The sequence below is a fragment of the Sturnus vulgaris genome, chromosome 28, assembly GCF_052056855.1.
Source record: "Sturnus vulgaris isolate bStuVul1 chromosome 28, bStuVul1.hap1, whole genome shotgun sequence".
In the NCBI taxonomy this organism is placed as follows: Eukaryota; Metazoa; Chordata; class Aves; order Passeriformes; family Sturnidae; genus Sturnus; species Sturnus vulgaris.
This window is the reverse complement of record NC_142270.1, coordinates 3,556,975-3,584,188: the sequence shown is the minus strand read 5'-3', so window position 1 is coordinate 3,584,188 and position 27,214 is coordinate 3,556,975. Positions and strand designations below refer to the sequence as shown.

The 27,214-nt window shown below is 48.6% G+C and overlaps 1 protein-coding gene across 4 annotated transcripts in view; it reads left to right on the top strand.

Moving 5' to 3' along the window:
* Window positions 1–7,736: 7,736 nt before the first annotated feature.
* LRRTM4 (leucine rich repeat transmembrane neuronal 4) overlaps window positions 7,737–27,214 on the top strand; it is a 204,552-nt gene continuing 185,074 nt past the window's right edge. The window contains exons 1-2 of one of the 4 annotated variants that reach the window (XM_088180103.1): window positions 7,737–8,641; window positions 10,640–12,186. In XM_088180103.1, coding sequence (XP_088036229.1) covers window positions 8,638–8,641; window positions 10,640–12,186 — 1,551 coding nt within the window. In that variant the 5' untranslated portion in view covers window positions 7,737–8,637. Of the gene's footprint in view, window positions 8,642–10,639; window positions 12,236–27,214 lie in introns of all 4 variants that reach the window. The other 3 variants (XM_088180104.1, XM_088180105.1, XM_014885181.2) reach the window with 3 other exon arrangements.

Sequence of the window (27,214 nt, the reverse complement as noted above, 5' to 3'; positions counted from 1 at the left end):
GGAGGTCTCTGCCCTCCTGAGTCCTGAATTGGGGCAGTTGGAATTGGAAGATTCCTCTGAGCAGCATAAAGGGTGGGGTGACAAGGGGGGAAATTTAACAAAGCTTTTCTGAGTTCCTCAACAAATGGAAACCACAGGAAAGATTCACACATATGGTATTCCAGGCTGTGCAGACAAAATCCTTCCATCACACAGGGCTCTTCACTCGATTTTTCACAGACTTTACACAGATTTTACACAGATTTTACACAGATTTTACACAGAGCCCAGAGAAGTTCATTGGTCAATGTTCATTGGTCCTGAGTTACACAAATCTTAGTATTTGCTTTCCTGTTGGTGATTGATCCCTCTGCCTTCAATAGTAATTAGGTCCCCATTCTTTGTTCTCTTATTGATCTTTTCCCAGACCTTTTCCCAGATCCTGGCCCACCAGGAAGGATTTTGGGACATTGATGTTCATGAATGGTCGCTTATCCCTCTGAGATGTGAAGCTCCTCAGGCCTTGCCCAGGGAACAGAACCTCTTGAAAAGAAACTTTATTCCCTTCCCCCTGGGTGAAGACAGACAAAACCCCCGCTGAAGTTTGTTAAAAACATTCAGGAGTTGTCTCATTTCCAATGGCTGGGCTACAAGAGAGGTGAGCCGTGGGTGGAATGTGAGACGGCACGGGCTCAGCTCAGCACGTTTGTTGTGACACTCTGGGCACATCAATCCCTTGTGGTTTCAGTTCCTGCTCTGTCACATGGGACTCTCCTGCTGCCTCTGCATCCCTTTAGCTCCCAAATTCTCTGTCTCTGATAGGCAGAGGAACAGCCCTGCTGATGGCACGTCCTGCATCCAGAATGAAACATTGACAGAGAACAACTGCAGCACATCCTGCATCCAGAACAAACACAGCACATCCTGCATCCAGAACTAAACACTGACAGGGCATGAACACAGCACATCCTGCATCCAGAACAAACACAGCACATCCTGCACCAGAAAAAAACACTGACAGGGCATGAACACAGCACATCCTGCATCCAGAATAAAACATTGACAGAACATGAACACAGCACATCCTGCATCCAGAACAAACACAGCACATCCTGCATCCAGAACATGAACACAGCACATCCTGCATCCAGAACAAACACAGCACATCCTGCATCCAGAACATGAACACAGCACATCCTGCATCCAGAACAAACACAATACATCCTGCACCCAGAAAAAAACACCAATGGAGTACAAACACAGCACATCCTGCATCCAGAACTAAACACGGACAGAGCACAAAAACTGCATGTCCTGCATCTAGAACAAAGACCGTGTTTTAGGTTACAGTGTAAGATATAAGGAAAAGCAAGTTTCTATTACCAGCTGTTCACCCAGCTGTTGCAGGGTTCTTTCTCTTGCCCACAGCCCATCCTCCCTCCAGGAGATCTCTCCTGTTCATGGCCATGCAGTCCCAGGGCAGGGCTGATCAAATTCCATCATCCCATGGGGAGATGCTCCAGCCAGGGCAGGAGCCGAGCATTTCCTACCCAGATCAAAGGGGAGATTTGGAACAGCAGAGCAGCCTTTTCCCACTGGATCCCAGAGGAAAACCAGAGCCTTGCACATCATCCCTGCAGCTTTGGAGGAAAACTGCACCTTGTGCAGGAGCCCTGCTCCAGCAGAACCACATCTGTCACTGCAGGAGGATGCAGCCACCATGGAATGGGACTGCACCAACCCTGACTGACTGACGGGGGGTCAGGTTGGATTCTCACTCTGCCAGCGTTTCTGTATTATTGCATTTATTTTAATCTTCCTATTAAATTGTATTTCTGACTTGGGATCTCCCAGTGGTTTGCTTTCAAACCAGCACTGACAAGGCAGGAATTCACCCAGGACCCCAGAGGGGTTTGCTGCACTCGGGTTTTAATGCAGCAGCCCAAGGCAGTGGTCATGAATTGTTGACAATTAAACACTTAGCACATGAAGAGCTGGAGATAAGAACTTGGATGTGAGCGCTGTCATCAATAATTCACAGGACATTAGAGCCTCAATGTCAGAAGTTGTACCAAGCACGTCCTGACAGGGTATTAATGAAGCTGCTCCAGCCATTACACGCAAATTGCTAATTTATTCATCATTTACCCGCGGTGGGGAGAGGAGGGGAAAGGAAAACGCAAGGTGTGAGTTCTGCAGCCCTTGGAACAGAGCTGCACTGGGGCTGCCCTGGCAGCAGCTGATCCCCGAGCTGTGGATCTGTTTCATCCCTGGAGAACGAGCACGAATTAAAAGGGAGCAATGAACAGAGCCCAGATAAACTGAGCAGGCCTTATCACCAAATCATCCCCTGCAGCTGAATGCTGACAGAGTGAGGCACTCCTGCAATGTGAGGATGGGGAAAAAACCTTCTCACTGCCCTAAAAACCCACGCCAAGCTGGTGGTGTTTAATCCCGGGATTTGCGGTGTCACCAGAGCCTGGTTCATGTGTCCCATACCAAAGGCTCTTTGCTCCCTGTGAGAGGGAAGATGTGGTGTCCTTACAGACAATTTGGTGGGTGCAAATGCCTTTGAAATGGGTCTTAATGTCCCTGTTAACTTTGGGCAGCAGGTTGTGGCTCCTGAAAGAGTCGAGGGTCTGCACGAACCTGAATTTCTGAATTTTGGGGCACAACAGTAGGTTCAGGGGGGAATATGTGGCAGCTGGGAGTTTAGGATAAAAGGGAGGCTGGGCCCTCCTAAACCCCAAAACCTCCAAAACCCCTGGGAGTTTTTGTGCCCTGCTGACTCTCTCCCTTTATTCGAACAAAGCTGAAGGATTCCTGTGTCTCCTTTTTGGACATAAACCTCTGGCCTTTGTGGGTTTTCCTGACACCTGTAAAAACGCTCATGAGGAGTTAAAAAGCACTGATGAGATATTGCCAAAGCCTGCCCTGCCCCTGCTCTGTGTGCAGGGGAGCAGGATGGGGACATTTCCTGGGGACGTTCAGTGCCTTCCTGTCCCACTAGTGAGGAAATGTGGGTGAAACCCTCGATGGTTCCCATCAGTTCAGCTCCCACCAGGGTGGTCCTGTCACCAGAGAGGCCAGTGTCACCAGTGTCACCCTCACAGGGCTGTGACAGCCCCTCAGAGCAGAAAACCCCAGAATTGTGGGGCATTTTGGGGGTCAGTAACTGTCCAGTGGGATTCTGGATGGATCTGGCTCATGGTGTCACTTGAGGATTGTCAGGAAAATAAATCCACAAACACCAGAGATTTGTGTCCAAAAAGGAGCCAGAGGAGCCCTGGAGCTTTATTGGGATAAAGGCAGAGGCCATGGGACATTCCCCTGGGGTCTCTCACATTTTTGGAGGACTCCCCTCCCTTTTTATCCCAATTTCCCTCTCTCTTTCCCCATGGGCTGAGATCATTGAGAGGCCCAGACTTCCCAAACCCCTGATCCCTGAGATTCCCCTCTAATGTACAACCCTCCCTTGGCATTTTTAATTCTTACACAATTCATGGTTTTCCCCATTGCTTCTTCCATCTCTCAATATCCAATTTCACTTCTCACCAAACCTGCACTTTGTTTGTAAAGACAATTTCTCATTCCCCTCAGGATGAAAGAATTGACCACACTGGAGAAGTTCACTGTGTGTGCACTCACCTCCCAGCCTGGCACCACAGAATTCCGGAGGGGTTTGGGTCGGGAGGACCTTGAGTCCCACCCAGAGCCACCCCTGCCATGGCAGGGTCCCCTCCCACTGTGCCAGGCTGCCCCAAGCCCTGTCCAGGAGTGTTTGGAACAGAGTGGGCAGGACAGGAGTGACCCGAGAGGATCCCCAAACATTTCCTCCCAGATCATCCCCAAATCAGCCCTTCCCAAACCTCCCTGATTTTTTTCCCTGCAAGGCAGAGTCAAAAACTGATTTTCAAGGCAATTTCTGCTGGATCGTTGAAAAATATTCTTATTTAGGGAAAGAAAAGAGTTGGATGATCTGAGAGGGGCAGGAAGAGGAACTTGGCCAAAGAGCAGCAGCTCTTTGTGCTCCACCACTGATCCTGTGAGGAGAAGTTACTCAGGGTTGTAAATCCCCAGGGAATCACAGGAAACACAAACGTGTTCTCCTCTCCCAGGGGAAATATCAGTTATTGCAAATTTTAAAGTATTTTTGCATGGTTAAAAAGGGGTAGGTGAAAATTCCGAGCGTATTTTATACTGTATGTGTATCTGTGTGGATATATTTTTATATATCCATGCATATGTAAAATATTATAGATATAAAATATATATTTATAACATATATAATATAATACATTATAATCTATATTATAGATCATATATTAGATATAATATATATTTATAATATATATAATGTATTACATATAATATATAATGTATTGCATATAATTTATAATATAATATATAATATATAATATATAATATATAATATATAATATATAATATATAATATAATATATAATATATAATATATAATATATAATATATAATATATAATATATAATATAAACTTGTAAATCTACAAGTCTAGAGCTAATAAATATATAACTAGATCTAATAAATATCTATCAAGATAAATTAATAAACATATAACAGATAAACATAGTATAACATATAGAACATAATATATAAAATACAAATCTATAAAAATACATATAATATTTGTGCACTTATGTAATACTTGTGGGAAATAGAAATCAATGAATAAATAATGTAAATAAATAAATAAATTTACACACACATTCATATATAAAATAATCACGACTCAAAATCCAACGCTTAACCATGTCCAGACCCATTTTCCTGGAAGAGAATCCCATTCCCAGGAAATGGAACCAAACCACAAGAAGCCTTTGCATCCTCTTCCTTTCCATGTGTTTTATAGCTCAGAGTCCCTTATTTAGGCTGGTTAAAACCTCCCCATTTCTCTTCATTTGGCAAATGTTCAAGTGGGTTTGTTTTCCATTTCATCAGAAAATGTAAAATTTAAAAAAAAAAAAATTAAAAAAAAGAGGGGGTGGCATTTGTTGTGCAGAGTGAAAGCTCCCTTGGTTCAGTTCAGCTCCTCAAGTTTTCTGCCTTGGAATTGATGAAATTTTCCATGAGAGCATCACAGGATTTGTAAGGCAGCAAACCGTGCCAGCCTTTTGGTAGGAATGTGAGGATTTTGAGGCTCAGTCCGTGGCAGAAGGAGAGCTCGTGGCTGCAGCTCCTGTAGGATCCCAGGATCTGGGAACAGATCCCTGGAAATGGGTGCAGCTCCTGTGAACTCTGCTCTGCTCACTCCCAGATCTGGCAGAGTTTCAAATGGAACCATCCTGGAGAATTATCAATCCAAGATGGAATAAGTAACTGCACACTTCAGCTTTTACATTTATAAATAATAATAAATATGAATTCCTGCTCCAGTGCTCCTGGCTGTGATGCAGATGGGGTTAACCGAGATTTGGGAGAGGTATTTTCAACATCACTTATGATAATTAAGTTCTGAATCTTGTTTGAGGGAGTTGTGTGTGCTGCTGTCCAATCCAGAATAAAAATAGTGATTAATGATGATATTTTTCATATGCAAATGAATATCTGATCTATAGGTAGCGACAAATTGTCATAACAGAACAAACTAAGCAAGGGTTTTTATTCAGAAGTGAATATTTATGCAGTGTGGGTGCACACGCAGTCTGGATGCAGATATAGGGGAGGACAGGTTGGTTTCTGTGGATTGTTTTGTGGATTATTATTTATTTTCTGGAATGGAGTTGAACTCTTGACCCATCCTGTGTCCCAATCTTTTTCCTGCTCCTTCAGAGGGCTGGATCCTGGGGCTGGCCAGGGGTAGCCCCATCTGGGATGGATTGCAGGGGCAAGCAGTGAGCCAGGAACAAGGAATTAGGATGGAATCAGGGCTGGAATCTGACCTTGAGATTGGTGCAATTTTCATTTTTGGTACAGAGTGGGGTCATCACAGACACCCCCAGAGATCCAGGCTCTGGAATGCTGAGCAGGGAGCTCCTGGGCCACAGTGGGAAATATTATAAATATTTAAAAATTAAATAACACACGATGGTTGGCTCATGGCTGACTTTATAAAGCACTGCCACCATTTTGGCAACTGAAGTGGGATTTGAGCAGAGAGTTGTTCCCCAAATAACTGATGGGGGTGTTAAGCACAGGGAAGGATGGAAATGGCACAAATAATCCAAATTTTAGGAGCCGTTAAAGCTGCCCTCTAAGCAACCCGAGTGTGCCTGAGCCAGAAATGGTCCCTGTGGGATCCTGGACGTGCCCTGAGCATCCAATTCCTTGCAGCTCCTGGGTAAAGAGGCTCCCAGAACCAGCTCAGGGAGCTCCTGCTGCCCCTGGCCCTGATCCACATCCCCCTGACACCTTCCTGGTGAGCTGGGCATTAACCCAGCCCTGGTTAACTGGGAATTAACCCAGCCTGGTGAGCTGGGAATTAACCAACCCAACCCTGGTGAGCTGGTAATTAACCCAGCCTGGTGAACTGAGAATTAACCCAGTCCTGGTGAACTGGGAATTAACCCAGCCAGGTGAACTGGGCATTAACCCAGCCCTGGTGAGCTGGGAATTAACCCAGCCCTGGTTAACTGGGAATTAACCCAGCCTGGTGAGCTGGGAATTAACCAACCCAACCCTGGTGAGCTGGTAATTAACCCAGCCTGGTGAACTGGGAATTAACCCAGCCTGGTGAGCTGGGAATTAACCCAGCCCTGGTTAACTGGTAATTAACCCAGCCTGGTGAACTGGGCATTAACCCATTCCAGTTGAACTGGGAATTAACCCAGTCCTGGTGAGCTGGGCATTAACCCAGCCCTGGTTAACTGGGCATTAACCCAGCCTGGTGAACTGGGCATTAACCCAGCCTGGTGAACTGGGCATTAACCCAGTCCAGTTGAACTGGGAATTAACCCAGCCTGGTGAGCTGGGCATTAACCCAGTCCAGTTGAACTGGGAATTAACCCAGCCCTGGTGAGCTGGGAATTAACCCAGCCTGGTGAACTGGGCATTAACCCAGCCCTGGTGAACTGGGAATTAACCCAGTCCTGGTGAACTGGGAATTAACCCAGCCCTGGTGAACTGGGAATTAACCCAGTCCTGGTGAACTGGGAATTAACCCAGTCCTGGCCAGACACAGCCGGGGTGAGACCCTGCCCAGGTCACAGCCCGGGTCCCACCCTGGGTCCGGGGCTGGTCCCTGCAGGATCCGGCACTGGAGAGCCACGGGAGAGCAGCTCCGGAGGATAAAAAAGGTGTCACTGATTCTGCAGCTTCAGTTCTGCCTTGTTTATCAAAGCCAGTGTTTTTCTGACTAAAAGGCACTTAGATTTAAAAAGAAAATAATTACAGGCTACAGGGGAAGGGAATTAACCCCGTCCCAGCCAAAGCAGGACACGAAGTGTTTACATTTGGAGTTGCTGTCTGCAGTCAAAACAAATCCCTTTTGTGGGGATGATCAGTGTGATCACAGCCCCTGCCCCTCGACCCTGTACCGAGACTCTCACTTTTAACCTGCAAACATTCCTTTTCCTGCCCCCCCTCCCACGGGAATACAGGAGGGAAAAAACAAAAAAAAACAAAAACCCAAAAAAACAGTTTAGAATTTGCCCAAGCCAAATAGACAGGTCAGGTGGATTAGAGCGAGCTCAGGCTGGCAAATCCCAAGGGGAGCAGGTGTTTTGTTTGGCGTCTCTGCCCGAAAATCCCGCGCCACAAACATTCCATAATCCAGGGCGGCCGGCGGGGTCTGGCAGGGGAGGACGGTGGGCAAGGCAATGCTGTGTCTTTAATTTTCTTTTGCGAGGGAAGCAAAGTCTGCAGAGCCATGACAGGCTCACTTGTTCAGCCTTTAATGCGCGTTGGGTTTTCTCCAGTGGAGGGCACTCGGTGTTGCACAAACTCCAGCCTCGGCACCCACCAGCTCCGGAGCATCATCGCTCTCTGGAAAGCCTCGGAATTAGACGAGAGCTGCCTCTCAGCACAGCTACAAAACACTTTAAACCCGACCGGCTAAATGGATAAGCCGAGCCTGCGGGGCTGCTAAAGCGGGCTCTGGGCATAGCACGGGCGGCCCTGCGTGCTCCGGGGGAGGATGGATCGCTGTGCCCGGCCATGGCAAGAGGCAGCGCAGGGATGAGGGATGCCAGGCGCCGGCAGAGCTTCGCTCCTTCCTCCCAGACAAGTTGGTTCGCCTCCATCGCCTGCTCCGGCTTTTCTCGCCGATTGCCACTTCACGCCGCCGGCTCTCTGATGACTTCCACAATGGCTCTCAGAGCTTAGAGTCCCTCCCTACCCCCCCACACTCCCCCCATCCTTCGTCCTGCCTTCCCCACCCCCAACCCCTTCCCTATCCTTTCCCTTCCTCATCCCCAAAATTCTCGCCGGTCCTCTCCGGGGAACTTTGTGGGGTTCCTGGTGGGCACGCTGGATGGCGGCGGGGCGAGTGCCAGCCGGGCTGTGACATGAAGATGCTGCTGGGTTAAAGCAAAGGAACCGGTTTGGAAAAAAAAAAGAGAGAGAGAGAGAGAGAGGCGAAGGGAAAGAAAAAAAAAAAAAAAAAAAAAAAAAAAAAAAGAGGGAAGAGAGAGGGGAGAAAACAGCTGGAGGAAGGCGAAGGAGGACGTTATTGATGACAAAAGGATGGGTGAGTGAACTTTTGTGGTTTGTTTGCTGGCACAGCTGCAGCTGTGGGGTGGATTTTGCAGCTGGATTATTCGGCGGTGGCGGGGGGGCAGCGGGAGGCAGCAGCAGCAGCGCGTTCCGCTGCCAGGTGACTCAGACTCACTGTACTTGCCTTTGTATTTTTAGCCCTTGTCCCCCTCTCCAGGCACACGCACACACACCTTTCCTCCTCAGCCGGGGGTGAATTCCTGCCCCGAGCGAGGCCAAGCGATTCCTGCCCCCCGAGCAAAGCCCCTGTGCCCCCCACACCTGCGCGGGCTGTGCCCGGCTCCCCAAATTCCAGCCGGCTTCACCCCCCGATCCCCCGGCACAGCCGGGCTGGCGCTAACCCTTCTCAGGATGTGGGAAGCAAAGGGGAGGGAGGGGGGAGTTGTTTCTTGCATAGGTGGTTTTGAAGAGGCTGAAAAGATGCCCCTGGTACCTCTGCTACATTTCCAGCAGTCATTTGCCAGTCGGGTTTTTTGTTTTTTTGGTTTTTTTGGGGTTTTTTTTTTTTTTTTTTTTCCGCGTGTGACAGGTTTATTCCCCTCCTTCCTTCCCCCCTCCCCAGCCCCCGAGTCTGTAACAGCCAGAACATATATCTAGAGCTGGCTGCTGCTGGCAAAGAGGACGGAGCAAAAAAAACTGAGGATTTAAATTACAAAATGTACCCATGAAAGTGGAAGGCAGGGGCATTCTAGATCAGGAATCATTTTTTTGCAGATTGCCCCTTGCTTTAAAATTGGATTAAAGACCTGCAGCACTGGGTTGGTTTTGTGTGTGCGTGGCAAATAATAAGGTGATTATTTATCAAGGAGATATGAGCCCTTGAAATATTTCCTGTTGGAAGAATGCATTTTCATTCTCAGCAAGGCTGCAACTCTGGACAGAGGCAGCAGCCCTAAAATTATTCCAGGCGTGCAGATGGGTGTTGGGGATTCTGACACCCCCTCCACGCCCTCTCATAATTATTCAGGATTCTATATATTCAATTATTACATATGTCCTCACATCCAGCGCTGCTGCTGCATGACAAATATGACATCTTAAAGGCAAACCCTGAAAATCAGTCAGGAGAGAGGAATTGAAAGAAAAGCATCCCCCTTTAAACTTTCTGGGTTTGCTGCTATCTGGAAGTGTTGGGGTGGGTATTTTCATCATCTGCTGGATTAATTCAAATTAATAATGGTTTAGGTATTCACGGCCATATGTGGATAAGTTTAAATGAACGTGGGTTGAGGCAGTGGTTCATTTGAAAGGAATACAACTCCTTTTTTTACCTGGCATTGGGGTCCCATGCCAGCATTCCTGGTACACTTCTCTGTGTGGATGAACTTTGTTTCTCTGCATCTATTTCTGTATTTTAGGTACACAAAACCCACGAGTTTTACTTAAACCTACTCTTAAACCCCAATCACTCAGTGCAAAGAGTAAAACCTTTAAACTGAGTGCCTCATTTTACAATAAATACACATTATAAAGATGGATCAAACTTCAGCAGAAGTGGATTTCACTCTTCCTGGGGTGATTTTGGGGGGGACTGCACTTGCAGTTGCTCTCCTTGAGGAACACGTTGAGCAGCACGTAGGAGCAGAAGCTCTGGCTCATTTCCTCTCCAGCACTATGGAGCATCCAGCACAGTGACTTGACAAATATGTTTATTGTTCAAAGCTCGGCACGGAGCGCTGAGTGAGGACGCCCCAGCTCCCGGGAGAGCCGGGGGACAGGAGCACAGCCGGGAGGGAACCGGCTCCCGGTGCTCCTGGGGGCGTCTGGAGGTGATGGGGGCAGCAGAGACGGCCAGGCAGGCGCTGCAAGGACGGCGATTTGCACCACAAAGGGTCGAGGCAGGAGGAGAACAGGTTGTCTCCTAAATCCCCTCTGCCCGGCTCGGGCTGCCCCCGAGCCCCCCAGCGACGCGTAATCCGCTAATTTATCTGCAAGGCTTTCCAATGGCCCTTTTTCCTTTGGGATGTTGCAGGTTTCCATGTAATCAAGCAGCGGGGAGGCTCCGGGGTGCTGCTGGGGCTGCTTCCCCTGGCGCTGCTGTTGGGGCTGGCGGGTGCCCAGCGTGCCTGCCCCAAGAACTGCCGCTGCGACGGCAAGATCGTGTACTGCGAGTCGCACGCCTTCCGAGACATCCCCCACAACATCTCCGGCGGCTCCCAGGGCTTGTCCCTGCGCTACAACAGCATCCAGAAGCTCAAATCCCACCAGTTCGCCGGCCTCAACCAGCTCATCTGGCTGTACCTGGACCACAACTACATCAGCTCCGTGGACGAGGACGCCTTCCAGGGGATCCGCCGGCTGAAGGAGCTGATCCTGAGCTCCAACAAAATCACCCACCTGCACAACAAGACCTTCCACCCCGTGCCCAACCTGCGCAACCTGGACCTGTCCTACAACAAGCTGCAGGTGCTGCAGGCGGAGCAGTTCAAGGGGCTCCGCAAGCTCCTGATCCTGCACCTGAGGTCGAACTCGCTGAAAACCGTCCCCATCCGCGTGTTCCAGGACTGCCGCAACCTCGACTTCCTGGATCTGGGCTACAACCGCCTGCGGAGCCTGTCCCGCAACGCCTTCGCCGGCCTGTTGAAGCTGACAGAGCTCCACTTGGAGCACAACCAGTTTTCTAAGATCAATTTTGCCCACTTCCCGCGGCTCTTCAACCTCCGCTCCATTTACTTGCAGTGGAATAGGATCCGCTCCATCAGCCAGGGCTTGACGTGGACATGGAGTTCCTTGCACAACTTGGATTTATCGGGCAACGACATCGCAGGGGTAGAGCCCGGCACCTTCCAGTGCCTGCCCAACCTGCAAAAGCTGAACCTGGATTCCAACAAACTCACCAACATCTCGCAGGAGACCATCAACACGTGGATCTCGCTCATCTCCATCACTCTGTCCGGGAATATGTGGGAATGTACTCGAAGCATTTGCCCCCTGTTTAATTGGCTTAAGAATTTCAAGGGAAATAAGGAGAGCACCATGATCTGTGCAGGCCCCAAACACATCCAGGGCGAGAAGGTGAGCGACGCTGTGGAAACCTACAACATCTGTGCCGAAATCCAGGTGGTGGCTACTGAAAGGTCCTACCAGGCTCCCAAAACCCCTCAGAGACCCGTGCTCATCCCCAAACCCACCGTTTCCAAACTGGAAAGCCACCAGCCCACATCCGCCGCGCCGAGCCCTTCCGCAGACACGCCGACGGCCGCGGTGGAGCCGGAGTACGAGCACGTGTCCTTCCACAAGATCATCGCGGGGAGCGTGGCCCTCTTCCTCTCGGTGGCCATGATCCTGCTGGTCATCTACGTGTCCTGGAAGCGTTATCCCGCCAGCATGAAGCAGCTGCAGCAGCACACGCTCATGAAGAGGCGCAGGAAAAAGGCCCGGGAGTCGGAGAGGCAAATGAACTCCCCTTTGCAGGAATATTACGTGGACTACAAGCCAACAAACTCTGAGACCATGGATGTATCCGTTAATGGATCTGGGCCCTGCACCTACACCATCTCTGGCTCCAGGGAATGCGAGGTATGAACCATGATCCTCCTAAAACCATTTCAGCTGCTGGGAAGGAGAGGTAAATGTTCGAAGCTCTTGAGGTATCTCTGAATATTAGAAAGATTAATGAGATTTTGTTCTTTTTTTTTTTTTTTTTTTTCCTTCCCCTGCTTTGGGGTTTGCTCTGTGCAAGGTTCTCTCGCGTTAAATGACAACAGGCAGGGAAGGGATGGTGATTATTTTGAATAATTAAGACTTATTAAAAAAGCGATTAAGTTGGAGTCAACAACTGTGATAAAGGCATCTGGAGTGTTGTTCTCCTCCGGTTTGCACCCATTTGATGAGCTGTGGCTACAAGAGAATCCTATTTTTAGTGGATTGGTAGAAACAGAGGAGCTTAAGAGCTTTTTCTGGTATAAAACTAAGTATGGAAACCTCTTTTCTCCAGACCCCACATCAAATCTTGAGGGGTTTATGGCCTATTTAATGATAATGCCAAAGATTTCCTGCATTTCTGATCTGGTTCTGGAGCAAACCAGAGGACAACAGGACTGCAGCAGGATCTTGGAGTTGTTTTTCCTTGGAGCAGGAGCACAGAGGCTCCTCTGGACGTGAGCCTTTGTCAAACAGCACATTTGCAAATGTCTGGGTTGGGAGAAGGGGATTCCTGGAGGGTTTAATTTCATTTCAGTGATCAGTGGAGGCGTAGACAGCCCTGCTGGAGTTGATTTCCACAATCTTCAGGCCGTGTCAGGATCTGACCCAGCAACACAGGAAGCACAGTCAGGAAAAGCTCTCAGCACTTCTCTTCTGCTGTCCGGCTTTGCAAGGAAATTCCAAATTGTTTTGTTGCTCTCCTGCCCATGACTCCCCTGCTGTGGATGCAGGGGATGGGTTTGCTTGGAATGCTGCTGCTTGTTTAGAGCTGGCAAAGGAGGATTTGCACAATTCCACTGCAGTCCTGGTCCCTTAATCCTGCTGAGATGTGGCACCAGGTGGACTTTGCTTCCTTGGCTGGGGATGTTCTGCCTGAGAGTGTTTCCTGTGCCTGTTGGAGTTTATCCCACCCTTTGTGCAGGCTGGGGTTGGCTGTGGGAATTCTGAGCCCTGGCTTTGGCACCCGGGTGCTGTGGGAGGTGTGGTGAAGATGAGCAGAGATGAGAGATCACAGATCTGCAGTTCTGGGATCTGGATTGTTCCAAACCCAGCGTTTTCACCCTCTGACAATGGGGCGCCTTTGAGATGTTTCATATTTGGCACCTGAAATCCCCAGGTGGTTTTGGACTGTGGAGTGAAGGGGAAGGAAGAAAGATGCAGGGGTTTGGGGTTGCTTTCTCTGGAACAATGTTGTGTTCAGAACAGAAAACCTCCTGCCCTGTCCCTGTCATCGCTCCAAGAAAACACAGAATTAAGGTGTGTGGTTTGGTTTATTCACTGGTACCAGCACAAGTAGGAAATGAATGATGTTCAAGCTCTGTTGAATTTCCCCTGGCTGTCACAAAGAGCTTTGGAAGGCTCTGTCCCATTCCCACTCAGCTTTAACACCACTGAGGTTTCATTAGCTTGACTAAAATGTTGTTTAATTTATTCCATGGTGGTAAACAGATGAATGTGCACATCATAACTGAGCATCCAGGTAATGACACCATCATCCCTAATGCATTTTGGATCACAGAAGGTAGGGATGATGTTTGGGAGACTGGAATTCGGATCATTGGGATTACAGCAGGTAATGACAAGGTCCAAGAGGTGCAGTGTGGTTTAATTCCCCCAGTGGTTGTTACACACAGCACTCAACACCAGGGGACCCCAGCTCACCTGGGCTCCAGGTGCTGTGGCAGCACCAGAACGGTTTCATTGGGGTGAAATCAAACCGATGACAACTCTGCAGGACCGAGGGGGGGTCTGTGGTCCCCCTGGGTGTAAATCAGCCTGTGCAGGATGCCCCAGAGCTGTGTCTGACAGGTCACTCTGTGTTCGTGTCGTTCCTGAACATCCAGTGGCTCTTTGCATGCTGTTAGAGACTAATAAATAAGAGAGAATAATAAAGACTTCAGGAGATGGAAAGCAGATCATTGAAGGCACATGTAGCAACCCAAAGCCCCCACTGAAATCCTGTCTTCAGCTTGGATTTGACATTCTGCGTCTCCATAGCTACAAGGTTCCACTTGTAAAAGGAGAGATATTCACTGTACAGCACTTAAAAATGGTAAAAAAAAAACCCTTGTAGAGTCTTCAGCAGTGGAAAGGGTTTGTGTTTGGTGAAAAAAAATAGGAAATGGGACCTCTCTTTATTTCCCAATTTACCTGTACTTGTGGAAAACGATTGTTTTGTGCAGGTGTGATGCAGCTCAGGCCCATCCTCCACCGGGGCTGCCTGGCTCATTCCCTGTGCTCAGCCTGAGGTTTCTCCCAAAAAAAGAAGCCCTCCGAGGAGAAAGGAGTGCCTGGATACCTGTGTGAGGGCAGGCAGGCTCCGGGACTCATTGCTCAGCAGTTGATGGATTTTATTTCTTTTAGCAATGTTTTCCGAAGTATTGTCTGCTCTCGTGTTCAGCCCCCGTGCCTGGGGGCAGCTGAGGGTCCACAAATGGTGTGGGTTTGGGAAAGGACGGTGGAGCAGTTCCACCTGAACTGGGACAGGAAGGAGATGCTCGATCAGACACTGCAGTGGGTGCTGGGGTGGTTTTTGAGGTCAGGCGAGCAGAGCTGGGACCTTCCCAGGGATCATTTTGGGTGTGGAAGCCTCCAGCTCATCTCCATAAACCACCCATTTCCACGGCAGAACTGGCCTGGGAACAACGTGCTGAGATATTTCCACGGCTTCTTTCCTCCACAGCAGCTCCGGGGACGGCTTTGTTTTAAAATTCCACGAGGTTCTGAGCATTCAGCAGAGACCCACAGGTGAGAGCTGCCCTGGAGCAGGTGCAGCTGTGCTTTGTGGGGCTGCTTTTGCCAATCCCTGCTTCAGGAATGATTCCTTGTGCTGGGGAGAGGGAGCCAAAGGCAGGCTGGCTGCAAACAGGAGCGACTTTGGCAGCAGTGGGATTATAATCACTGACACCTGGCCTGGGCTCGTCTCTTTAGTCTCTTGGCAAGGCTTGCTAAAATAACTCTGGATGCTCCCGATTTTGGCTCTGGCCATCCAGTTAGCAGAATGCTGCTCCACTCAGCCTGGGATTTGCTTTGTGCATCTCCCTCCCTCTCACTTTCCCGTTTATTTGTGCGTTTGCTGGAGATCTGGAAGCTGTAAAAAGGGATTTCATGAAGCCAGCTATGGTATTCTGTATTTCGTGCGTGTCACACTCACAGAATATCTGGGAATGGCTGGCTGGGAAGGTGCTGTGGGGAGAAGGAAAATGTTTCTGTCTCCTGGAAGGTCATTGCTGTCCCCTTTCCCAGGCTGGCAGGGACAAAACAAACACCAGGCAGACAGGTGAACAGCTTTTTTGTGTGAACTGAGCACTGTGAGGTCGCTTTTTACACCTCTCCTTCTCCATGTCTGGCCATACCCCGTGGATAAACAGCCACCTGTTCACACACAGGGACACAGGAGTGCAAACAGGGCTGGTTGTCACTGGTTTCACACGTTTTAAATCAGACACACACAGTCACCTTCAGCTGGAATTCTGCTCCTTCCCCTCTTTCCATTGGGAAGAAGTACATTGAGAAAGGAATTAAACATATGCAGCCTTGGTGGGCTGCTGCAGACCTTCTTCTGAGCTTAATTTGAAGGGAAATGTTGGCATGCTGCTTTTATTATTTATTTATTAAACATCGTGGTGCTGCTTGGAGCAAGAAGCAAAGAGGATAAACCAGAATATTTCCATCTCCAGAGAGGGTTTAGGATGAGGTTTCAGTTCTGTAACTCAGCATTAAAAGGGGTGTCCTGGGAGCCCAGCCTGAGCTCAGGGGGTGTTGTGACCTCATGGGACAAATCACTGAAGGACTGCCTGAATTTTACATTTTTAAAATTCTTTTAAGAGCAGTGGCTGCATTTCCTTTGGTCACCAGCCTGAGGGGTTTGTGAGAAATGCTGAGCAAGGACCCCACGGCTGAGCTGTGAGCCCATCAGAGCCTGGGGGAGTGGAAAGGGAGATCCCACAGGTGGGAGATGGCAAAGAGCAGGACCTGGAGGAGAGGAGGGAGGAGAATGGGAGCAGAAACTCTTCATTAACCCTTTGTGCTCGCTGCAGGGCCAAAGCACCGGGGGTTCCTTTCCAGGGACCCTTCTGGGACACAGCAGGACGAGCAGTGTTAACTTTGTGAACTTTCTGCTCCTTCCCTCCTCTCTTCCTCCAGCCCTCCGTGCCTGTGGAACCCAGGTTGGTGTTGGGCTGTGAGCTGAGGGTGGATCAGCCCAAGGCAAGTGTCCCAAGCCCTGGGTTTGAATGGGGAGGGTCAGGAAAGGAGAAGGTGGCAGTGCTGCTCCTCAGAGCTCTGCCCACGGGAGGAGCAGCTCAGAAGGGGCCCAGAGAAGGCACATTTTAGAAATCCTTGAATCATAAAATGGTTTGGATGGAAGGAACCTTTAAAATCACCCAGTGCCACCCCCTGCCATGGGCAGGGACCTTCTGCATTGCTCCAAGACCCAGCCTGGCCTTGGACATCCCAGGGATGGGGCAGTTTTTACCTCTCCGAGCCTTTATTTGCCCTTGGTGTTGCAAATATAACCCCAGCCCAAGGGGAGCTGTGCTGGAGAGGCACCAGCGATGTAGCAAGAAATGCACAGGGGGCAAAATTTCCCTGGGCTCAGCACTTGTAAAGTGTGAGAGTTCCCAAAGATGTTCCCAAAATTGACTGGCCGTGTTTCCGGCGGAGCTGAGCCAGCTGTGCCTCCTGCAGCAATTGAGGGCTGCAAATTTGGAAAGGAAGTGCAGGAGGATGTGGAACACTTCTGAAACTCTTACTCGGTGCTTCCTCTGGTGCCTGGCTGAGAGAGGAGCTCGTCAGGAATTTGGGCTCGGGATACAGGTGCTGCTGAGACCTTGGGGGTGATGCAGAGCTCAGGGGCAAAGGAAGGAGCTGAACCCACCCCTCTCAAACTCTCCCGAGCTGGGGAACTTCCCTGAGCAGATTCCAGGCATTGCATTTGCTCCTTTAGGTCCCGTCCTGAGGCTGACAGCTCATTAACAGAGCTCTGTAATTGCGCTGTGGATTCCCAGCCTCAGGCACAATGTCCAGCTGGGATCATCCTCCCTCCCTCTGCTTCCTCTTCACCTTTTTCCCCGCTTCCCCAAACGTTGCCACTTCCCAGAACCTCCGTGGTTTAAGCTGTGCCCCGTGAGGGTGCTCAGATGGAGAGGCTGCTGCACTGGAGAGCTTTGTACAAGGCAGGAGGACACTTGTTATTCCTGCTACATTCCTGGTGAGGGATTCCTGCACTCCTGGAATTGTGACAGATGCCCTTTTCCCTCTCCAGCTCCCTTTCCCTTGCTCTTCCCCCTTCCCCTGCCTTTGCTTGCACTCTGTGATGTGCTGCCAGTGTTTTGAGGAGGACAAAGGAACAGCTCACGGTGGAGCTCATGCCAGCAGGGACAAAGCTCGTGGAACTGGGGAAGGAATCTCTTCAGTTGTGGGTTTGAATTTTGAACACACACAAAATGCAAGACACAGGCTGGGAGGGGCAAACAATTTTATTAGGGAATGTTCCTGCTGCTGGAAATGTTCCTGGGACTCTCCTGGATAGCAGAGCTGACCTGAGTCTGGGTGTTGGGAATTTTTCCTGAAATCCAGTGGCTGCAGTGGCACAGAGCAGGCTGGGAATAACCAGGGCTGTGTTCATGGTTTGCTCTGCTCCTGGACCTTCCTTTGGACCAGCTGCCCCTGGCAGAAATCACCTGCAGGTTTCAGATCCCTTGGGATTGTGGTTCAGGGCCTGGGGAAGCTCCTGGAGCCATTGGAATTCTGTCTCTCCCAGCAGGAGCTGCCAGCACTGGAAATGTTCATCCCTCCACCCTGTTATCCGTGCTGTAAACGCTGTGACATGAGAAATGTGTGTGAGAAATCCCAAATCCGTGTTTACAGCACTCCCAGCACCCCGGGACTGCCATTCCAGGCAGGAATTCCAGCCCTGAACACGGATGGGCTGCAGCCAGAAACGTCTGACACTGCTCAGCTTTTATCACCTCTGCCCCTTGTGCAGCCACATGAGCTCAGATCACCTCTGCATTTCCCACCTGCACTAAAGATGAGTGGATCCGTGCTGAGGGGTTTCCAGGGAGTTGTCAGCTCTGTCCCAGGCTGCAGAATTCTGTTTTGTTGGAGCTGTAGGACACAGGGAAGGGATGACAGCAGAGGCTCTCTTGTCTTTGCCTTTTTAATTTACGAGGAATTTAATTTACAAGGAATCTCTTCCTGGCAGATGGATCAGTCCTGGTGTTGTCATGGGCAATGGATTGGGAATTCCAAGAAGGAGAAGGAAGGGAAGGCCAGAAAATGCTGATTATCTCTGATTTCTCACCTTCTGTGCATGTCCAGCTGCAGCAAAACTCCCCCTTGGTTTCTTAGCTCAAATATAGATTTCTTTTGGGGTTCTTTAGATCCATTTGAATAAAATTGGGTGGGACAGGAGCTGGCAAGGCAGAGTCTCCTCAAAGCTCAGTGGTCCAGGGCTGTCTCTCCATCCGTGGGCAATTTCCTACAGCAAGGCTTTGTGGGGATGCTTTGTTTTCTGTCCTTTGTGGGACTTTCTTTCCATTTGTACTTGAACTTCTCAAAACTCATGAGATAAGGAACATTCTCCTCATTTCTCCTACATCACATTCTTGGCGATCTTAAGCAAAATCTCTGTGCTCTAAAGGTTCCTTTTTTTTCCCCTTTCACCAACACAGTTTTATTCCGTTTCCTCTGAAATGCACAATAACAAAAAGAAAAAAAATAATATTTGTGTGTTTAGGCTGTGGTGAAAACCAACATGATCAATTTGACCGTGATCCAGGGGGACCTTGGATGTCGTGTCCTTGTACAGGTGTGTGTTTTGTTCGTGGGGAAGATTGGTTTTATCCTCGATTTTTATCGTGAGATTTGCAAACCCTTCGGTCAAATAAAACCACTGAACGTTTCCTTGCTGGGCATTTCAGCTGCAGAAGGGCTGCATCAGGAGAGAAACGAGCTGGCTGTGGAGTCCCTGGGTGTGAAACGTGCAGGGGATGTGGCACATCCTTCAAGGCAGCAGCAGAGCCTGGGATTGAGTGGGGTACAAAACTTTGGGGCCAGGGCTTCCAGCTGCTCCTGGAGTGGGAAAAGCAACCAGCAGCTCCCACATCTGACAGGCTGTGAATGAAAGAACCACTCAGAGAGCAGGAGGGTCTTTGTAATTTTTATTTCCCTCCGTGTAAACCCTGGTCAAGATTTTTGTTCTTGAAGTGGGATTTCCTTTGTGTTCCTTGGGTGCTGATCCAATCAAGAAGCAATTGATGGTGAAATATGGAAGAAGTAGGATTTTCCTTTATATTACTTGACAGTTAATCCAATTAAAGAGCAATAGCTGGTGGAAGAAGGGAAGAATTATTTGTGTTTGGGCAGCAGCTGACAACTCCCAGGTTTAATCACTGTGTGGAAACACTAAAGGAGTAATTTTTGTGCCTGGGAGAACGGGACACAGCAAATAATGTGAGCCAGAAAGAGGAAATGAGACCTGAAGGGTGATTTCCTGGGAGGAGCTGGCCAGGGAGTGGAGCAGCCCAGGATTTGGGGATCCTTTGGCAATATCCTGGCTTTGGATGCTCGAGATCTCAGCCCAGGGATGGAACAGTTCAGCCCAAGGTTAGACCTCAGGTTAGACCTCACTGCAGAGCTCCAGGCTGTCAGGAAAATGAATCCACAAACTCCAGAGTGTCCAAAAGGAGCCAGAGGAGCCCTGGAGCTTTATTGGGATAAAGGCAGAGGCCATGGGACATTCCCCTGGGCTCTCTCACATTTTTGGAGGACTCCCCTCCCTTTTTATCCCAATTTCCCTCTCTCTTTCCCCATGGGCTGAGATCATTGAGAGGCCCAGACTTCCCAAACCCCTGATCCCTGAGATTCCCCTCTAATGTACAACCCTCCCTTTGCATTTTTAATTCTTACAGAATTCATGGTTTTTCCCCATTGCTTCTTCCATCTCTCAATATCCAATTTCATTTATCAGTAACCCTACAGTTTATTTGTAAAGGCAAATATCTTTTTAAATTCATCAATCAGTGGAATCCATCCCATTGTTCCTTTTCTCTCTCAGTGCTGGTTTTATCTCCCAGCAGACCCAGAGCTGGTTTATAAAGACAAATCCCTCATTCCTGTCATTCCCTCCTCCAAGGCCAAGGAAGGGCCCCTTTGGCACTGAGTGCAGGCTCTGAGGGGTCCATGGGGAAGGTCAGGCTCACTCTCCATGTCTTGCACTCCCATCCACCCAAACCCCATTATTCCAGGCTTTTCCATCCACCCAAACCCCATTTTCCCAGGCTTTTCCACCACACTTTGATGAAGGGACTTGAGTTGTGTGGTTTTGCTCGTTATCAGTCAGTGCTCATTAAAAATCAGCTTCTCTTTCTGTGGGATGGCCTCTGGAAGCTCTGCTGGTTCCTCCCTGCTCCCATCCTTCACTGCCAAGGCCTTTTGGATTATCTTTGGGCCATGATGGATGCTTTAAAAGGAACCAACAAGGCCATCAAACTCCTGCCCCCGTTCAACCAGCATTTGTTAATGTTCTAAATCATCTTGGGCCTGAAATGTGCTGCTTCTTAAATTTAGAACGATGTGATTGCCTAAAGCCTCTCCATGTGTTAATTAAATCATCATAATTGTGGTTTCTGGAGACTGACAGGTTATAAATAGTTTTCCTTCTCCCCCTCCTGCAATAATTGGTGGGAATGACAGGAGAACCAGCATTGTTTAACTGTGCCTCTGACACTGCTCTTGCCATTCCAACCCCATTTCTCTGCCCTGACTTGATTGTCCTGAAATAATCAGCGGTGTCATCCTCAAAGGCTGCTTAATTGCCAGGCACTTCTCACATTACTGGACGAGGAGAGAAGTGCTTTTCATCATTATCCCTTTAATTTAGCGGGATGGGAGGTCAGGAGCTCCGGAGGTCGGGGCAGAGGTTCCCTGAGCACAGTCCTGACAGGACACTCTGAATAAACACTGACCTCTTTTAGGCATCATTTTACCTCCATCTATCCTGGATTTTGTGGAAATAGAAGCCTTGGTGCTCTGAACATCGTTTTCCTCTGTTGCTGCCATGGAATGGTTTGGGTTGGGAATGACTTTAAATCCCACCCAGAGCCACCCCTGCCATGGCAGGGACCCCTCCCACTGTCCCAGGGTGTTCCAAACCCTGTCTTGGACACTTCCAGGGATCCAGGGGCAGCCACAGCTCCTCTGGGAATTCCATCCCAGCCAGGAATTCCTTCCCAATATCCCATCTAAACCTGCCCATGGGATCTTGGATTGGAGGGGACCTCCAAGTCCATCCAGTCCCCCCATGGGCAGGGACACCTTCCACTATCCCAGGCTGCTCCAGCTGGGCCTGGAACAGGGATCCAGGGACATCCCAGATTTCTTCCCCAAATCCCATTGAAACCAGCACATGGAATCCTGAATTCCTTTGGCTTGGAAGGGACCTGAAATCCCATCAGAGCCACCCCTGCCATGGCAGGGACCCCTCCCACTGTCCCAGGGGGCTCCAGCCTGGCCTTTGATGCTTCCAAGGATCCAGGGGCAGCCACAGCAAATCTGGGAATTCCATCCCAACCCTCCCCACCCTCCCAGGGAGGAATTTCTTTCTAACATCCCATCCAACCCTTCAGCTCAAAGCCATTAAATGCAGTTTGAGTCACCTGGGCAGGTTCAGCTTTGCTGTGCAGTCACTGGAAAAAGGCAGAACAACCTGGTGGGATCACACCTGGTCTGGAAACAAATCCCAGTTACAGCTCAGGGGATGGGAAAAGGAAATGCTGCGAACTCTGAAGCTGACCAAGACTTTGTGCCCATCTCTCTGCTCCACCTCTGATCTTTCCCAGCTTCAGAGCAGCTCTGGCTGGAGTGTGTGGGAGTGAGGCAGGAAGGATGGGAATGGGAGCAGCCTCCTCTGGCATTGTGGACCATCCCCCTGGGCAATGAGGCTCTGCTCCCTTTTCATGGGGGTCTGCAGCTGTTTACAGCTCCAATCTGCAGAAGAACCTCAGGTTAGAGCTTGGTCTGCTGCTCTGGATCCTCCTTCCTCTTCAATTATCCGAGGAAATCACACCAGCTCCTTGAGCTCTGCAGTGCTGGGACGTGTCCTGCTGATTGGCACAATCCAGGGCTCTGCAAGATTCAGGGGTGTGCTCACTGTGGAGTCAGAAAAGTTGGAAACTGGAATGGAATTGCTTAGGTTGGAAAAACTCTCTTCAGTCATCGAGTTCACTGCCAAGGCCACCACTGATCACGTCCTCAAGTGCCACATCCACACGGATTTTAAATCCCACTGGGGATGGAGACTCCAGCACTGCTTTTGTTCAACACCTGAAAACTCTTTTGGGGGAAAAAACATCCAACCTCACCCTCCCTTGGTGCAACCTGAGGCTATTTCTTCACGATGGAAGAAGTTTCTCCACAGGAAACTCAACCCTTCTCTCCAAGACTGGAGGACGTCCCTCCTTGTGGTGAATTTGGCAAGCAGGAGGGTGCAGGACGAGGCTGCAGGATTTGGGAACTGTGGCAAAGCCCGCTGTAAATTATTGTGAGCAGGCAAAGATCTCCCCATCACAAACTGCCGCGCTTCAAAGGAGGAAAGCAAAGCAAGGTCACGATGACTTTCATTAGAACCCGAGCCCCTGAACCTTTGAAAATCCCTCCTGTCTCGCTGTCCCTGCCCTCCCCTCCACTTACTGGGGTGCCCTGCCTTTCAGTGCTGCCTCTGTGGGGGCTCTGGAGCAGGGCTGGGGTTTGGCTGCTGCTGCAGCCTGAAAGGGAAGAGCTTTGTGTGGAGCCTCCAGGGCCTCCAGCCGAGCCTGGTTTTGTTCCTGCCTTAAAAGCCAGTCTGGAGAGCTCTGCTTTGTCTTGGCCAGGCATTAGCACAAGGCTGTTTAGTGCTTTTAAAAACTCTATCCTATATTCAGATGCAACAGAGACTGACTTACAGCCACTCAGGTGCTGCCTCGTCCCCGGAGTGAAACCGAACGATTGCAATGGAAATTTCGCAGCCATTTCTTCCCCCAGAGTTATAATTTTCTTTCTCAGAAACTCTAAATCACACGTTAGGCTGCTGGCTTTAAAAGCCACATCAATGTCACTTGTGAAGGCAAATGAAGGCAGAGCGTGGTTTCTGTGCAGTGGGAACACAAATTGTACAAATCAGGAAAGGAAGGAGCCCACTGGCGATTTTGAATTATGAGAAATTTTTATTTGAAAACAAAATCTATGTGCATTTCCTTTGGTGCCGTTGCTTTGTTGAATATATTAAAGGTCCCAGTGTGTATAAATTCCTCAACAACCTGAGGAATCGATTAACCTCTCTCTATTTATGATTAGCTCCCAAATTTATTCAATTAATTTCCAAGAGTGAGGTCTGGGCGCCGTTGTTTTGCTGTAAAAGGTGAGGGACTGGAATTAATGTCACCTCAATGAGTTTTCCATGGAGGTGATATGGAAGCAGCAGGGAAAAGTTTCACATTTCCCTGGTATTTTGCCATTTTGAGTCTCAAAAATGTGTCGGTGTAGTGAAGGTGTCCCTGCCCATGGCTGGGCAATGACACTGGATGGGCTTTAAAGTCCTTCCCAGCCCAAACCATTCCAGGATTTTCTGATTCTACACAAAAAAAATGAAGCGGGGCAGAGGCATTTCCCCACCTGCTTTGCCACCTTGTCCATCAAGGGCCACCCAACCTGACAAATTTGGCTGTTTCCACCACCAGCAATTTCTCTGCACTAAAAGGTGCCTCCAGAGAGTCACTTGAGGACTCACAGAGCAAACTCCACTTCCCTGATAATTTGTTCCAAAGGTTAATAACCTCCACAGCACGAGATAACTTGTCCAGCTGCTAAAATCATTCCTTTCTCCAGCGTGGCATGAAGCTCATGTGGGAGGAGGATGAATCTGGGGTGGAATTCGTGGCTCAGGAGAGCTGTGTGTGCTCTCCAGGGCCACAAACCCACGTGGAGATTTGCCCCATTCCTGCCCCTCAAGAAAATCCCATTTCAATGGAATCATTCCAGGGAAAAAAATTATATTTATCCCTGCTGCTGAGAAGAAATTCCCAGCTTGTCTCTACTTCTCCTGCTCCTTTTATCCTGTTTTCACTCAGTCCATGGCTCAATCCTGCCTTGTTACGTGTGGGAGCAAAAAAAATAAATTTCAAGTTCACAAACCAAAACCAGTACAGAGCTATTCCCAGGTTTTCCCTTCGTGGCCTTGCTCCTCCAGCTCTCTTAGACCAGAAGAAGGAACCCTTTGTGAGCCCATGACATCTCCACCTTCCTCTCCATGGAACACTGACCATAATCTCGAGGGGATAGCATTAATGTATGGATTTTTTTTCCATGCTGTGAAATACCATTTAAGGTCAAATACCATTTAAATGCCATTTGAAGTGGTGCAATCCACGTTCCCATTAAGTTGGGAGTCACCAAGAGCCTGGTGCTTGCATAAATCTCTGCAAACCAAGCTCAGGATCCTGTTATTACATTCTCAGATTGGTGGGAATGCTGGAAGTTGTTTCCTTTCTCATTCAGAGCAATTTAACCAAATATCAACTAAATATTACCTAAATATTAACTAAATATTAACTAAATATTTAATAATTTATTTAAATTATTAAATATCAGCTGTCCAAAAGCAGCCTGAAGAAAAGACTTTGTCACCACTCAGACCCCAAATGTGGGGAGGGTTTGACCTCACCCACATGGAATTCTGTAGCTTTGCTTTTAATCTCCTGCTCCAGTGGGGATTAAATGATGATGATTATTCAACACCATACCCATAAAAAAAAACAGGCTCTGGAAGGATCAGGTTTATTCTGGAATAAGTAAATTCAAGAGCTTCTGTGAATTTAGGATTTTGGCATTTGAGTGAGGGAAAAATGAAGGTGTTTGTCAAAGACCCCAAGCGTGTTCTGTCCTGCAGAATTAACAAATTCCTGGTTATGGGAGTTCACTAAAGATCCTTGAGGAGCCCAGGAATTGCTCCAGTTTTATTTCCTTTAATTTGGGATGAGGAATACCTGAAGGTGAAGACTGAGGGGATTTATTGTCACTCTAGGCCAACAAAAAACACAGGTTTTGTGAACATCTTGTTTCTAGACCATCCCTTTTTCCAGAAACATCCTGGGCTTTTGACACCCCCATTAAAACTCAAACCTGCCAACTGGAAGGAGTTTATTCCCAAGAAAACCCAACCAGCCACACCCCTGCAGTGTTCCCATGGCTGGATGTTTCCTGGGGATCATTTCTGACTAGGAAATGCTTTTTTCACTGTAAATAAATTCATGGCAGTTTTAGGCAGGGCTAAAAGAGGGAGCTGGGTATGCTGAGCTCTCTCTGCCTCCTTCCTTCCTTCCAGCAGTGGATAAAATTCCTTCTCCTGCTGCCACTTGGGAATGGATCCTTCAGAGACAGAATATTTCTATAAAAGAAATCCTCACCTGAAATCCACCTTTTAGTTTGAGCTGGAGCAGCAGGTTAAATCACCACTAAGGAGAAAAACCAAGATCCAAAAGGGGAAAACAAATTATTCCCTTTGAAAATGTGTCAGGTTAAAAAAAAAATGGAGCAGATTTGTCTCCATTCCCAGCAAGTGTTAAATCTCTCCTTCACTGGGGGTGGGGTGCTGGCAGGATGGGTTTAATCTTTAATATTCAAAAAAAGGAAAAGCCTTTGAGTGATTTAACCATTCTATGTTCACTGTTTAAAGTAATTACTGGTATTAACCCAAATTAGCAGCATCCAGCTGAATTCATGTCAAAGGAAATAAAAGAAATGATAAACAAAACCCATACAAACCCCATAACCTTTCCCCTACCCCTTTTTTTGTAATTTTCTCGTTTTTACAGTCCACCTCTGGCTGTTATTTTTCATCCTGACCTGGTGGCCAGGTAACACAAAGTAGGGGCTGGCCTCAATTCAAACTTACAGCAGCAATTAATTAGTGGCTGTGTGTACATTTTGTAAGTGGTTTAAGAAGTACTGGTTAAACATTGATGAATTTTAAAGCGGGATAAGCACATAAATAAGAGGTCACATGTGATTTCTGATCATTTCTTACAGCGTGTATTAATTTTTTATTAATTCTGGAGAGCTGTTTACGAACTGCCTGGCACCAGCTGCAGTCAGAAAGCAAATAAAGGCCTCGGAATAGGAGGGAGAACTCCACAGAAACATTTCCCCTCTCCAGGGATGAACCACTCAGGGAAAAAAAAAAAAAAAACCCGGGTGGAGCAGTTCCCAGGGGATGCTGAGATTGCAAGTGGGGCCTGGAAGCTGCAGTTCCAAAGTGTCTCATTTGGGGTGTTTGATGTTATCCCGGACTTTTTTAAACACGGGAGTGGTTTCAGTCACCTTGAGGTCAGCACAGGCACAAGGGGATCCCTGCACATGAACACAGGCTTGCCTTACTAGGAGTTGTAAAGTCATAGTAGGAGGCTCAGCTGGTCTGTGGGCTGGAGAGGGTTAATGAATGAGGTTTTTGGGAGAAGGATTCTCTGACCGAGGCTGCCGGCCTGGACACCAAGAAGAGAAAAAGGAGAAGATAAGCAAGAAGAAACCTGCACAGGGAAAAGTATTTTTAGAAAAGTTTCGTGGAAAACAGAGGAAACAGAGGCATAGATATTTAACACCAATTAACGTTTTGTGGACTAATTGTAGCCAATGAAGAAAGTGTAAATTGTGCAGAGGGATTAAAAGCCAGCGTGCTGTTGTAATAAACAGAATGTTTGCCTTCTGAAATGCCGTGTGTCTGTCTGTGTGCCGTGCCTGCCTCTACAGCCACATAAACTTTCTCTTTGGAGCACCTTGGAGATTTCCAGGATCCTGGAGAAGAGAGGTGGGAGTGACAACTTGGGCTGTCAGAGCCCCAGGCTGGTGCAAACCTCGCTGAAATCCG